The 13,345-nt window shown below is 36.1% G+C and overlaps 1 protein-coding gene across 2 annotated transcripts in view; it reads left to right on the forward strand.

Annotated features, from left to right (window-relative positions):
- Window positions 1-12,102, forward strand: part of LOC107569192 (SWI/SNF-related matrix-associated actin-dependent regulator of chromatin subfamily D member 2-like) — a 13,332-nt gene extending 1,230 nt beyond the window's left edge. The window contains exons 2-13 of one of the 2 annotated variants that reach the window (XM_016255207.1): window positions 999-1,228; window positions 2,990-3,032; window positions 3,113-3,235; window positions 3,573-3,692; window positions 4,318-4,413; window positions 4,624-4,725; window positions 5,647-5,808; window positions 9,174-9,271; window positions 9,737-9,872; window positions 9,979-10,101; window positions 10,190-10,291; window positions 10,525-12,102. In XM_016255207.1, the coding sequence (XP_016110693.1) occupies window positions 999-1,228; window positions 2,990-3,032; window positions 3,113-3,235; window positions 3,573-3,692; window positions 4,318-4,413; window positions 4,624-4,725; window positions 5,647-5,808; window positions 9,174-9,271; window positions 9,737-9,872; window positions 9,979-10,101; window positions 10,190-10,291; window positions 10,525-10,578 (1,389 nt within the window). In that variant the 3' untranslated portion in view covers window positions 10,579-12,102. The remainder of the gene's footprint in view (window positions 1-998; window positions 1,229-2,989; window positions 3,033-3,112; window positions 3,236-3,572; window positions 3,693-4,317; window positions 4,414-4,623; window positions 4,726-5,646; window positions 5,809-9,173; window positions 9,272-9,736; window positions 9,873-9,978; window positions 10,102-10,189; window positions 10,292-10,524) is intronic. The other variant, XM_016255208.1, reaches the window with a different exon arrangement.
- The last annotated feature ends 1,243 nt before the right edge of the window (window positions 12,103-13,345 follow it).

The raw sequence follows: 13,345 nt of genomic DNA on the forward strand, positions 1-13,345 counted from the left end.
TGAATTGGTGGGTTTTTGTTCAATGTGAGCCAAAATTATCACAATTAAAAGAACCAAAGACTTAAACTATTTCAGTCTGTGTGCATTGAATTTATTTAATAAACGAGTTTCACAATTTGAGTTGAATTACTGAAATAAATGAACTTTTCCACGATATTCTAATTTATTGAAATGCACCTGTATACCATTGTAATACCAAGGTGTTCGAACATACACCATATAATAATATTTACTGCGCCATTGAGTACCACGCAATTGCCGTGTATATGAGTATCATTACCTAATTATCCCATTAACTTCTAAAGTTAAAAACCATCTGGTATCATCACTGTACGTACCAACAAGGTATTTTGGTAACATTTTACAATAAGTTCCTATTACTTAACAACTAAAAAATCAACAAAAGAGCAATACATATCTTACAGTATTAATCTTTGTTAACATTTGTAAATTATATAAAAACTCTGTTCATTGTTAATTCATGTTAGCACAGGTTTTACAAATACATTTGATTGTAATAAGAGGCCTAGTTCACCCCTACATGAAAATGTTGTCATCATTTTTTTTCACCTTCCACTTGTTCCAAACCTGTATGAGTTTCCTTTTTCTGTTGAACACAAAAGAAGATATTTGGAAGAATGGTGGTAATCAAACAGCTGACGGTAGCCACTGACTTCCATAGTTTTTTTTTTTTTTTTAAGTCAGTGGCTACCATCAGTATTCTTCAGAATGTCGTCTTTTGTGCTAAACAGAAGAAAGAAGTTCATACAGGTTTAAAACAACTTGAGGATGAGTAAATTATGACAGAATTTTCATTTTTTTAGGGGAACTATCCCTTCAGTAAATTATGAAATTAACATTAAGATTAATAAGTGCTTTGGAAATATTTTTTAGTTAGTTCTTGTTAACTAATATTTCCAAATGTAAAAAATGGAACATTGCAAAATTATACCGTATTTGTCATACTTAACCTATAATAACAGTCTACTATTTGTTAGTGTCACAATAGTAATCCTCAAATGCTACAGTCGTACCCACAGCGCTCGAGTATGTCACCCAGCCGAGGAATGCCAATGGGGGGCATGGGGTCTATGGTTTCCACTCTGCCCGGTCCGTCTTATAGTGGAGCCATGCCCATGCGACCCGGGATGCCTCAAGCTGCAATGGACCCTGTCCGGAAGAGACTCCTTCAGCAGCAGCCCGGGGGTCTTATGGGTCCAAGAAGGGGGTTAGTACATTTAGTATCAATATTTGTGCATGTATGGCCACAAATGTAAAGTTACAGTAGCGTTCATATCACTTCAAAGTTCCCATTGAAGTCTGGCTTATGAGGCCTTATAAACAAAGGAAGGTTTTGGTTTTGGAGCCCTAAGTAAAGTTTGTATTAGATGAATGTTAAAAATGTGGCATAAAGTGGTCTGGTTCTACTATAGAGCAGGATGTCATGTACGATGTTAAATCTAAGAAAAGCTTCTAAAGCATAAGAAGTATATGATTCTGCTAACATAACAGTAAGTGTCCAATACTGAACCCAAAATGTGTCATCTGCCAGTGGATAGGCATTTGTCTCTGAAGACCAAAGACTTCTTTGTCCTTCTAACTGAGAGACTCATTTGTTTTATTTTGCCAAAGAAGCATAGCATAGCTGTGAATTAAAAAAAAATGGTTTAAAGATGTCTCATGATATTAGCAAAAAAGACTAAGCCACAGGGCAGATTAATTTGATATTATGGATGTTTGCTGAGGCATTTTGAACGCCCCAAAATGAAAACGTATTAGTTGCACACCCTCATGAGTCATGACGTTCCAAACCTGTATGACTTTCTTTATTCTGTCAGACATAAAAGAAAATGTTTTGAGAAATGTCCCAATGTGGTCACCAAAACTCGTTGGTTACCCATATTCTTCAGAATATCATCTTTTGTATTCTGCAGAAATGGTCATAAAGGTTTGAAAAGACATGAAGGTGAGGAAATGATGACAGAATATTTATTTCTGGGTAAATTATCTCTTTAACCATAAATATTAAATTTGGGCATTTGTGATACACACATGAACAATTTACACCTCAAATTAGTATCTAGTTGAAGAGAGGTGTGCTATTGTTGATCCAAGCAATTAGATGATTTTTGGTTTCGAATGATAAAACAAGTGAAAATTCCACAGATATAAGGAGCGTCTCGAAATAATTTTGCAGACAAAATCCAGTCACTTTAATAGGAATCCATGCAATCAGGAGTTTCGCACAAGGACAAAGAAGTTCCCCACCAGATTTTGCTCATGTTCAAGTTGGTCTCGCAAAACCTCTGTATTGACCAACACAAAAATACTTGTTTTGAAAGTGACATTTGTGAAAAGTGACATGCATCACTACTTGATTGACAGTGGGCAATAGACCTTTTTTGTCGACTGAAAATTTGCTGATGTGACCACACCTTTACAATTACGGGGGGACCTGAGAATCAATTGTTTTCCTTTTTAACGTACTTTAATGGGTTATAAGCAGGCCCAAATGGAATTGGTTAAATTCTTTATTTATTTTTTGGTAGGCAGAATTGGTTTAACAGTAGAACTCTTATTTATAGCTACAAAACATTACTTTAATAAAATATTTCTGCTAAGTTCAAATAATTGAGCATTTGAGCTCAATCAGAACTTAAGGAAAGATGCAGAATTTCCAACTTTTTAAAATGTTTATTAAAAATAATAATTGTTTCATTGTAAAACTTAAGAGGACAAAGTTATATTTGTTTAAGAGTATTTATGTGCCATACACTGCAGTACTTTAAACTGTGCACACTGTAATTGAAATAATGTTTTAACATATGTTGATGTTGTTGAGTCATGTTTCTTAGACATCTGCTTTAAGAGTATTTATGTGCCATACACTGCAGTACTTTAAACTGTGCACACTGTAATTGAAATAACGTTTTAACATATGTTGGTGTTGTTGAGTCATGTTTCTTAGACATCTGCCCTACATTTTCAGGGTGAAGAGGCGTAAGATGGCTGACAAAGTCCTCCCACAAAGGGTGAGTTTAACCAGAATAGTATAAATCAGTTTTTTGTGATGCTTAAGTACATAGTTTCTCATGATTTTGGTGTTTTTCAGATCAGGGATCTGGTCCCAGAGTCTCAGGCTTATATGGACCTTCTGGCCTTTGAGAGAAAGCTGGACCAGACCATTGCTCGCAAACGAATGGAGATACAGGAGGCCATCAAAAAACCCATCACGGTATATGCAGTGTAGTAATTCAGAAATTAATTCTTAGTTCAGCTACGTTATAGTTAACACCCCTCCCCCCTCCAAAAAAAAATTCTGTCATCATTTACTCAACTTCAGATCATTGCAAACCTCTATGGTTTTCATTCTTCCGTGAAACACAAAAAAATATATTTTAAAGAATGTTGGTAACCAAACCAAGTTTTTATGACCAATGACTTGGAGTGACATAGGTTGAGTAAATGATGATGTCCTTTACCACTCAAATTTTTATAGGAAAAGTAAAAATCTATTTATTATTTCAATAAATAGATTTATTACATCAATGCTCTTTGTTCTACTCTTCCAGCAAAAACGCAAACTGAGGATCTATATTTCTAACACCTACACGCCTGGCAAGCCAGAAGGGGAGGAGGCTGAAAAAGTGGCATCCTGGGAACTTCGAGTGGAAGGCAAACTTCTGGAGGATGTACGTAATGAGTTTGATTTATGTGTTTGCTTATTTGCATGTGTGTGAAACAAGGTGAGGGTCACACAGTAACATCTTTAGATAAAGCTGATTGTGTCGCCCCTATGCGTAATGCTTTTTATTTGGCAGTGTTGAGTCTCTTGGTCTGTTGGCAAGCTTAACTGCACTGGCTCATGTCCTCAGCTCACTCCTTCAAACCAGATGTGCTCTAAGTTATTCCATGTTCCCAAACTCTGAGGAAAAGGAATTGAAACTTTGGCCCATTTTGTGAAATTAGTCCAAAAAATGTCTAAGCGTATATTTGCCAGCTGAAGACCTCTGGCTGTGCTGCTGCCACATGAAAAGAGGAAACGATTCTTTCTTTTTCTTTACTTTCTTCTGCCTCAGTGGTCATAAGTTGAGTGGTACTGCAAAGGGAGGGACAGGCAAGGCATTGCACAAGCACATACTGGTGCAATAGCTGTTTGTGACTAAGTGTGTGCTGCTTCTAAAATAACTCCCCCCAGTGCGGTCAGCTCCTAACACTGCAGTATCAATCAGTGGCATGAACGCATTGAAAAAAGATCTTGTGTTCTCTCTCCCCTTTTCCCTACTTATTTATTTTTATCTTTGTCTTTATCCTTAGCCTGGGAAACAGAAACGAAAGTTTTCATCCTTCTTTAAAAGCCTGGTTATTGAACTGGACAAAGAACTTTATGGCCCAGACAACCACTTGGTGGAGGTATGATATTATAGAGTTATATGCTCATATTTGATATATTACAAGTCTGAGTTGATGTCCCACAATATGAGTAAATCTACTTAAATCCTCATGATCATGATGACCTCATCAAACACAACATGAAAATTCTGGCATCATTTACTCATCGTCATGTACTGTCTTAAATTCAGTCATTACATCTGTAGTCATATCTTTTTCTGTATGTCTTAGTGGCACAGAATGCCTACAACTCAGGAGACAGATGGATTTCAGGTGAAGAGACCAGGGGATGTGAATGTGAAATGTACTCTCCTTCTCATGCTAGACCACCAGGTATATCATACACGCACACATGTAAAGGCTATTCATCAGGCTTGGGGCTAAAGATGCCATCAAAATGAACACAAATGCAAGCCAAATTCAAGATAATGGCAAAAAGTCAAAAAATGGCCCTGCATAGTTATATTACATTTATTGTGACGGTCGCACTTAATGTGAAATTTAATGAAAATAAATTCAGTCATTACATCTGTAGTCATATCTTTTTCTGTATGTCTTAGTGGCACAGAATGCCTACAACTCAGGAGACAGATGGATTTCAGGTGAAGAGACCAGGGGATGTGAATGTGAAATGTACTCTCCTTCTCATGCTAGACCACCAGGTATATCATACACGCACACATGTAAAGGCTATTCATCAGGCTTGGGGCTAAAGATGCCATCAAAATGAACACAAATGCAAGCCAAATTCAAGATAATGGCAAAAAGTCAAAAAATGGCCCTGCATAGTTATATTACATTTATTGTGACGGTCGCACTTAAAGTGAAATGTGAAATTTAATGAAAAATTTTTATTACGGCATTACATTTAGATCTGCTCAGATTGCATCCAAGATTTATTTTTACATGTTGTTTTTTTAAGCATAATTTTGAGCATTAGAACACAGTTAAAAATATGAATGCAATGGCAAATCAGAGCTATGTAGATTAGTCACCAGTGATGATTTTCTATTTAAGGGATTGAATAAATGTAAATTTTAACAGCTAGACAACAAACTTTATTAAAAAAAAGTAACTTTATAAAAGGTACTTTTGCAGACATGGACTTAAAGCCAAAAAACTAATGGGGTCTTTAAAAGAAAATCAGACTTCAATTTGATTCATTTCCTAAGTTTGTTTGGTACAGAGCATATAGTTGCATCTCTTTAATGACATGATGAGCTATCATCTTACTTTTCCTTCTACTTGACTTAGCCTCCGCAGTATAAGCTGGATCCACGCCTGGCACGACTGTTGGGCGTGCACACTCAGACCCGAGCCAGTATCATGCAGGCCTTGTGGCTCTACATCAAAAACAACAAGCTGCAAGACTGCCATGAGAAAGAGTACATTAACTGCAACCGATACTTCAGACAGGTACCCAACATGTTTAGCGCTCTTAGCAAGAAATTACATTTAGCTTGTTCTCACAATTCAAAAGTTCTCCACAAAACCCAAAACACTAAAGCTCAGTTTAAAACTCATAAGAAAAGAAAAACTCTGCTGAAACCCTATATCTAAGCTTTGCATTTGGCACTGTCTGACACAACATGCTTTCACTTGCCTCTAAGCCGTTGGTATTACTGGCACAGCTGTGCACTGGTTCACATCGTACCTAAGTGATAGATAGCAATTTGTCTTTTTCCAGAAGTAGAAACTTTCCACTGCTCCTGACCTGTCTACAGAGGCGTCCCCCAGGGCTCGGTTCTTTGCCCACTTCTCTTAGTAGTCTATATGCTTCCACTTAATAAGAATTCCTTGAAACCAAGGAATCAGATTACTTGTTTTCACTTTCCCCTGTTACGCTGACACTCAAATCTGCATTAGCTCTTGTGTTACCAACTCCTAACTCAGAATCCTATCCATCTTTAGAAATGGTAATTTCACTTAGGAAATTGAATTTTTTTTTTTATCTTATGTAAAGAATTATGATAGGAAGTTTCTGTAATACAGCTCTAGAATTTTATGAAGACTTTGTAGGGCCCACCTAGCAATTCCCCTGTTTATATTTCCGAAGACATTAGCAACTTTATTGAAACACCTTGCTTAGTGCCAGCAGTTTTGCACCACTCTCAATGGGCCTCATTTACGAAATGAACGTACGACAGAAAATTGGGCATACGGTCGTTTCAACGCAAAACTTGGAATTTATCAATATGGACGTGAACTGTGGCTACGATCAAATCTCACGTCTGGTCTCAGCTTGTGTATGCAAGTTTTTGAGTTACCTGCGCGCAGCATAGTAAATACGGTGGAGAATTATAGAATAACAGCTTTTTGTTCATTTTTATTTTCCTGACCGTCAAACGAAGCTCATTAGTCGATCGTTAACCAGTAAGATTAGAATGTCTTTTTTGGGTTTTATTAGCTTTATATGCGCGAATAGCAGCGTAAACAATGAGGATTCAATCGCTGCATCATGCACCTGCAGCGCTTATGTGAAAGGAGAAAAATTGAAATTAAAGGAGTCATATGATGCTTTTTTAAAGATCATTATTTTGTGTATTTGGTGTAACAGAATATGTTGACATGCTTTAATGTTAAAAAACACATTATTTTTCAAATACTGTACATTATTGTAGGTCCTCTATGCCCCGCCTCTCTCAAACGCTTAGTTTTCTACAAAGCCCCTCCTTCCGACAAGCGCAGTCTGCTCTGATTGGCCAACTGACCCATTGCATTGTGAGATATGTGGGGGCGTGTTAGAACGAGCCATTTTAGGGGGGCGTGGCAGAGTCTTAACTTTGATAAAGAATATCTCTTTGGTTTTGAGACTTTAGTCTTTGCAATTTCAGGGATCTTATCTATGCACAATCAGCTTGTAACACTCCAAAGAGAAAGGAAAACTTGAAATCGCATCATATGACCCCTTTAAGTCTATAAAATTAATAAAATAAATAGGATCATACAAAATATATAATAGGCTATAATATAATTAACTAAAGGGGGAAAAAAACACTGTGCAACAAGTATAGGCTACGCTCGTTTTTGTGTCCCTCTTAATGCATTTTATTTCTTTTCTTTATATCTTTATTTGATTTAATCCATCTGATCGCACAGGTGCCTCACGCGCACACAAACAACATTAGTTCTAGCGTTGCCTAACATTTCAGCCATTCATCGTCAAACTAAAATGCAGTCAACCAAACATAAGTTACACTGTTTATTTTAAAAGGTCCACTGTAAAATCAGCGTGCAGCACCCAAACAAACATTTTTGCGCATGTGAAGGATTTTACATGGATATTAGAACATGAGTGAAGCTTAAAGACTTCAATGTTTAGGCTGCATAATGAATAATAGTTATGAAAACAAATGTTACAAATATGGCAAAAATGGAAACATTTGGATTCTTGTGGTATGAGACAGGCTCGTGAGCCCAATGCCGTTTCAGTTTTGCTTGACATTTGTATGCTGTTTATAATGAATGCCACTATAGCCTAATTTGTGTTTTATTTTATAGATAAATCTAATTTTATAACTACTTATTTTTTCATTCTTGTTCTGTTCTGAATACCGTTAAATTTAAAATATTTGTTGTAGACTGAGGGGAACTAAATAGGCTATAATGTTTATATTTACCAGTATTTTAATATACATATAAATTACATAAATGAATATAGCCTAGTTGTTTGCAATTACAAGGTTAACGGGTGTTTTTGGAGTAAGATCAATTTCTCTTTGATGAGATTACTTACTCTTTTTGGCCGGGTTTCGTTTCTCCGTGTGGTAAACTCTTGAGGCTTCTAAACCAGGGTGTTTTTAGGGGCGTGATTTTTCAAATGATGATTGTTCTGAATACCGTTAAATTTAAAATATTTGTTGTAGACTGAGGGGAACTAAATAGGCTATAATGTTTATATTTACCAGTATTTTAATATACATATAAATTACATAAATGAATATAGCCTAGTTGTTTGCAATTACAAGGTTAACGGGTGTTTTTGGAGTAAGATCAATTTCTCTTTGATGTTCTCTTTCGTTTCTCCGTGTGGTAAACTCTTGAGGCTTCTAAACCAGGGTGTTTTTAGGGGCGTGATTTTTCAAATGACGATTGTTTTCTGCCACCACATTTATCAACGTGCGATCATTCGTACGATGAGATTGGCGGCATACGAATGTTTCATGAATCACACGTTAACTCTGTCGTAAGTTGATTTGTGCGCATGGATCTGCTCTCGTTTCTGTTAGATTGATAAATGAGGCCCTATGTCTTCAGAATCCTGTACCAGATTGGCTATACCCACTGTAGAATAGGTAATTCCAGGATGACACACAAGTTTTCAGTACTAGCAGTAGATCCTCCAGCATGTTCTCTCTGCCAAAACCCTTCATCTCTGAAGCATGTTTTATTAGATTGTGCTGGTTTTAACCTAATATAATTTGTTATAAAAAAATGTCTTCATGAAAATAGCCACAGAAGCTGGCATGGCGTTAAACGCAAGCCTTCATCTCTGAAGCATGTTTTATTAGATTGTGCTGGTTTTAACCTAATATAATTTGTTATAAAAAAAATGTCTTCATGAAAATAGCCACAGAAGCTGGCATGGCGTTAAACGCAAACAAACAACCAAACAAACTTCAGAATCAGGTTTAGTACTTGATGTGAGATAATTATTGCATTCCTTATGCAAAGGCAACAAAGGGATAGGTGGTTATACTCAGTGGTTATACAGAGTCTTCAGAGAAACAGAGAAAGTCTTCGGTTCAGAGAAACTGAACCGAACTGCTGTAATCCTGCAGATTTTTGGTTGCCCCAGGATGAGATTTTCAGATATCCCCATGAAACTTGCCAGCCTCCTACAGCACCCTGACCCCATCGTCATCAATCATATCATCAGGTGTGTGTTTGTGGTTCCTGTTCTTAATGTTCTCTTTTGTTTCCATGCTGTTTTGAAAGATTCTTTTAATACAAAATAGCTAAATATTTACCCTACCAGTCCAATGTTCAGTAACACTAATGCTTCTGAATATAGTTTGCACCTGTATATGAATTTCTTATCAAAAGTAAAATTGTATCTATTTTAAATGGGTGAATTTACCTGAATCGGGAGGGAAAAGCAACTTTTGTCCAGCATACATATGAACTTTTCCTGTTGGAAAACTTTGTAAGAAATGCTATAGAAAAAAGTTTTTATTTGTTTAACAATTTTGGTATACAACTGTCATATAATTCTCATACCTTCATCTCATAGTTTTAATGACTATTCTAAAATGTGTAAAATTGTAAAGTATAGATTTGTAGAGTGATCTCAATGTTGTTGTTTTTTTTTTTGTTCTGCTTTATTGCTGTATCATTTTGTCAGTGTGGATCCCAATGATCAGAAGAAGACTGCATGCTTTGATATCGATGTTGAGGTGGACGACCCTCTGAAGGCTCAGATGACCAGCTTCCTGTCATCCACAACCAGTCAACAGGAGATCACTGCCCTGGAGATGAAGGTGTGTGTGTGCAGGGACATAAAAGACACCTCATGTCAATTATTTTCCATCCATTCTGAAGTTACTTGCATATAGTTTTTAACCTAACTTTTTCATTCTCCATAAGATCCATGAGACTATTGAATCCATCAACCAGTTGAAAACCCAGAGAGACTTCATGCTCCGCTTCAGTAACTACCCACAGGATTTCATCCAGGACTGGCTCAAGTCTCAGAGCCGAGACCTCAAAGTACTTTCAGTTTCCCTCATTGGATTTCCTTAAGGCTTCTTTTATTTGCCATCCGCCATTCATGGATGTTTTGTCTTGGTTTATGCAGTTAATGACAGACACTGTGGGAAATCCAGAGGAGGAGAGAAGAACCGATTTTTACCACTCGCCCTGGGTCAAAGAAGCTGTTGGACGCTATATATTTTCAAAGGTGAGCACTTGGTATTTCTTTCCATTACAAGACTCATCAGTGGTCAGTTGCATAACCTGCTTAGACTAGTCTTAAAAAGTTGGTCATAATTTTTTCAAGTCGGTTACAAATAGGTAGATTGGTCTAATGTGACTGATTACCCCTTGGTTAACTGCTAGTTACATTCTTAACATAGTTGCTGTGTTTATGCAACTGCTATAGCATCTATAATAGTGCAATGTTTTGATTTTCAGGTCCAGCAGAGGAGACAGGAATTGGAACAGGTACTGGGAATCCGACTCACTTAAGAGGATTCAGACTTCAAATCCACAGTCACCCGAGGAATTGGCTCAACATATACAGATGAGAATGAAGCTTTCTGTTTGAAAACCAGTGGAGGAACTTCATGTAGAAGTTTGGGTGCTGGGATTGTTTAGTATATTGCTTGTCAGTTTTAGCACTTGTACTATTACACACATCTGGCCATATAAATTTCAAATGGTTTTACAGTAACAGGAACTTCAGTTACGTATCTTTCTCTTTGCATTCATTTTCTGACCTTCTCTTATATAATCTGAAAATGAGGCATCCAGTTCATGATTCAGTTTGTTGACATACTCGTTTTTGCTATTATTACATCTTTTTGTATATTTTACAGTAAGATATACAGTACTGTAGCTTGTTGGCTAAAACCCCTATAGGTAACTGATGCAACAAAGCTTCTTTTTGTTCATAAATTTTGTGTTTATGGTAGGAATTGCCAAACTCAATCAACATTTGCCATTTAGTTTTTGAAAGGTTTCCAATTCTGACTGCAAAGGCTATTTTTACAATTGAATTGCACAGTTTGAGTTAAGATGCAGTTACTTATAATTAAGTAGACTAGTAATGAAAATGCAATGTTTTTCTTCAATTTTCAATATTGTGGAGTTTTCCATTTGGTCTCTCAGGAAAATATGTGCTGCACTGCATTCAAGAGCCATGTTTTTGTATTTCCACCCCAGCGGGAAATCCAGCACATTTGGTTGTCCAGCTGTTTTAGTTCAGTGTACCAGACTTTCTGTCTTCTTCTTGTTGGTGTGTTTACAGATTATTTTTTTTTAGCGTTGAAAGTCCGCTCCAGTGGCAGAGACCATAGAGCAGTGACCGAATTTGTGAAAGGTAGTGCTTCAGGTGTGCAAACCATCAGCATATTCTTATTTTTTATAAGTATTCAAGCCATATTTGTAACTTTCTAATAAGTAGTTCAGTTCAGTGTATACTTCTACATTCCAAACAGCTAATGGAAAGTTTCTGTTTAAGTTGGATTTAATATGTGGTCATTCATATTGGTGGAGTCATTTGTGTTTTTAAGTATCAATGACAGCAAGTTAAATTTTCCATTAAGGAATATAGCAGGTTCAAGTTAAGCCCTATAATTTGTGACATGCTGCTGATTACCACAGAAAATACTTTCAACTTTCAGTTCATAAAGTGGTCAAAAACAAAATGTGTTGATATTTATGTGCTTAGAAATGCATTTAAAAGTTAGAATTTCGTTTTAAGGAACGGGTTGAAATGATTTCGTGTTAATCGACAGCATGTCACATATGTTGTCCATAGAGCTTAACTCTGAATGTTCCTCATTTTGTTTAAAGCTGAATTACTCAGACAGTATTAATGCTGATCTGAAATGCAACAAGCTCTTGTTCCTTTGATTTTTGATTGAGCTTTTTTGTGTAAATGCATTTAAGTTCTTACAACTTCATATTTTTGTATCAATCAAGTGCTTACCTTTGTTTTTTTTTACTGGGAAATCAAAGTATTCAAAGCAATAAAGTTTCCATAAAGGGGAATTCACATGTGAATGTATTTTTTGATATAACATAGCATATTTTTTATTATATCTAATGTTCTGAAAGACTGTTAACTTAAAGGAATTTTAAATGTTATCATCAGATAAAAAATTTAATTCAAAAGTAAGAAAACCAGGTGTATTTCTGTTTACTAGAAGGTAGACCATTTGCTAAAGCCAAACACTGATCATTTTGATGCATGTAGTGTCTGGTTAATCTGGTAATACCTGTCTCCATTAATACTTCACCTGTTCTACAGATTTGGAGTGGTGCATTTTAGAACTGTTTGGTTGGGGACTCTCATAGTTACATCCTGTAACACAAAACGAATGTGGGAGACTTGAGATGGCTGGACTTCTGCAGACAGATTGCATAAAAAAAATAAGTTTGAAGAGTCATTGTTGGTCTGTTTGTTAAAGCTATTACAATGTAAACTGTGTAATGGGGGTTCAAGTCTTGCCTCATACTATGGCAAGCTGTTTTAACATTTAATCCTTAAAACTTACTAGTATCTATTTTCATGCTACTGGTACTTATTTTTTTAGCTAATAACATCTTTTCCATTAAATACTGGTGCTACTGGTACTTATTCTTTAGGTATTTTTTTAAAAAGGTACTAGTACTTCATTAGATACTAGTACTTATTTCAATAGTGACTTCTATTGTTATACTGGCAACACATTTCAAATTTTTACCATTGATTTCTATGGGGATCTGTCATTCAGGTATCAACTATTCAGTTCTGACTGGTATTTATCGCCACTGGATCCTCAAACTGTTGGCGAAATCATGTAACTTTGCCCCACCTCCATTCAGATTGATAAGTCGTGCACAGTCTGGAGACAGTGAAGGTGATTTCACGAAGTACAACATGTTCCTTTAAAGGCTATGGTTTTTTTCTGTGTTTGAAGAGCAGAGAAGAGCATTTGCTGTTTAGTTGTAGCCAATGTACTTTTGTACGTTTTAAATATCCTGTACATATAGTGCTTCATCATTTAATATCACGAGATTTGGGCCAAGTGTATTAAACAACAAGAAAGACTAAGTGTCCATATAGCTACAATAAAAATTATAACCTGTAATTTGATGGAAGCATAATGCGATGCACTTACTGCCTCAACGCTGATTACGTTCAGTAGACAGCACTAGCATGCTGAACGTAAACAACACTCATTACATTGATTACGTTCTACTAGTTTTATATATATATATATATGTGTGTGTGTGTGTGTGTGTGTGT

The sequence above is a fragment of the Sinocyclocheilus grahami genome, unplaced genomic scaffold, assembly GCF_001515645.1.
Source record: "Sinocyclocheilus grahami isolate Dianchi unplaced genomic scaffold, SAMN03320097.WGS_v1.1 scaffold1321.1, whole genome shotgun sequence".
NCBI lineage: Eukaryota > Metazoa > Chordata > Actinopteri > Cypriniformes > Cyprinidae > Sinocyclocheilus > Sinocyclocheilus grahami.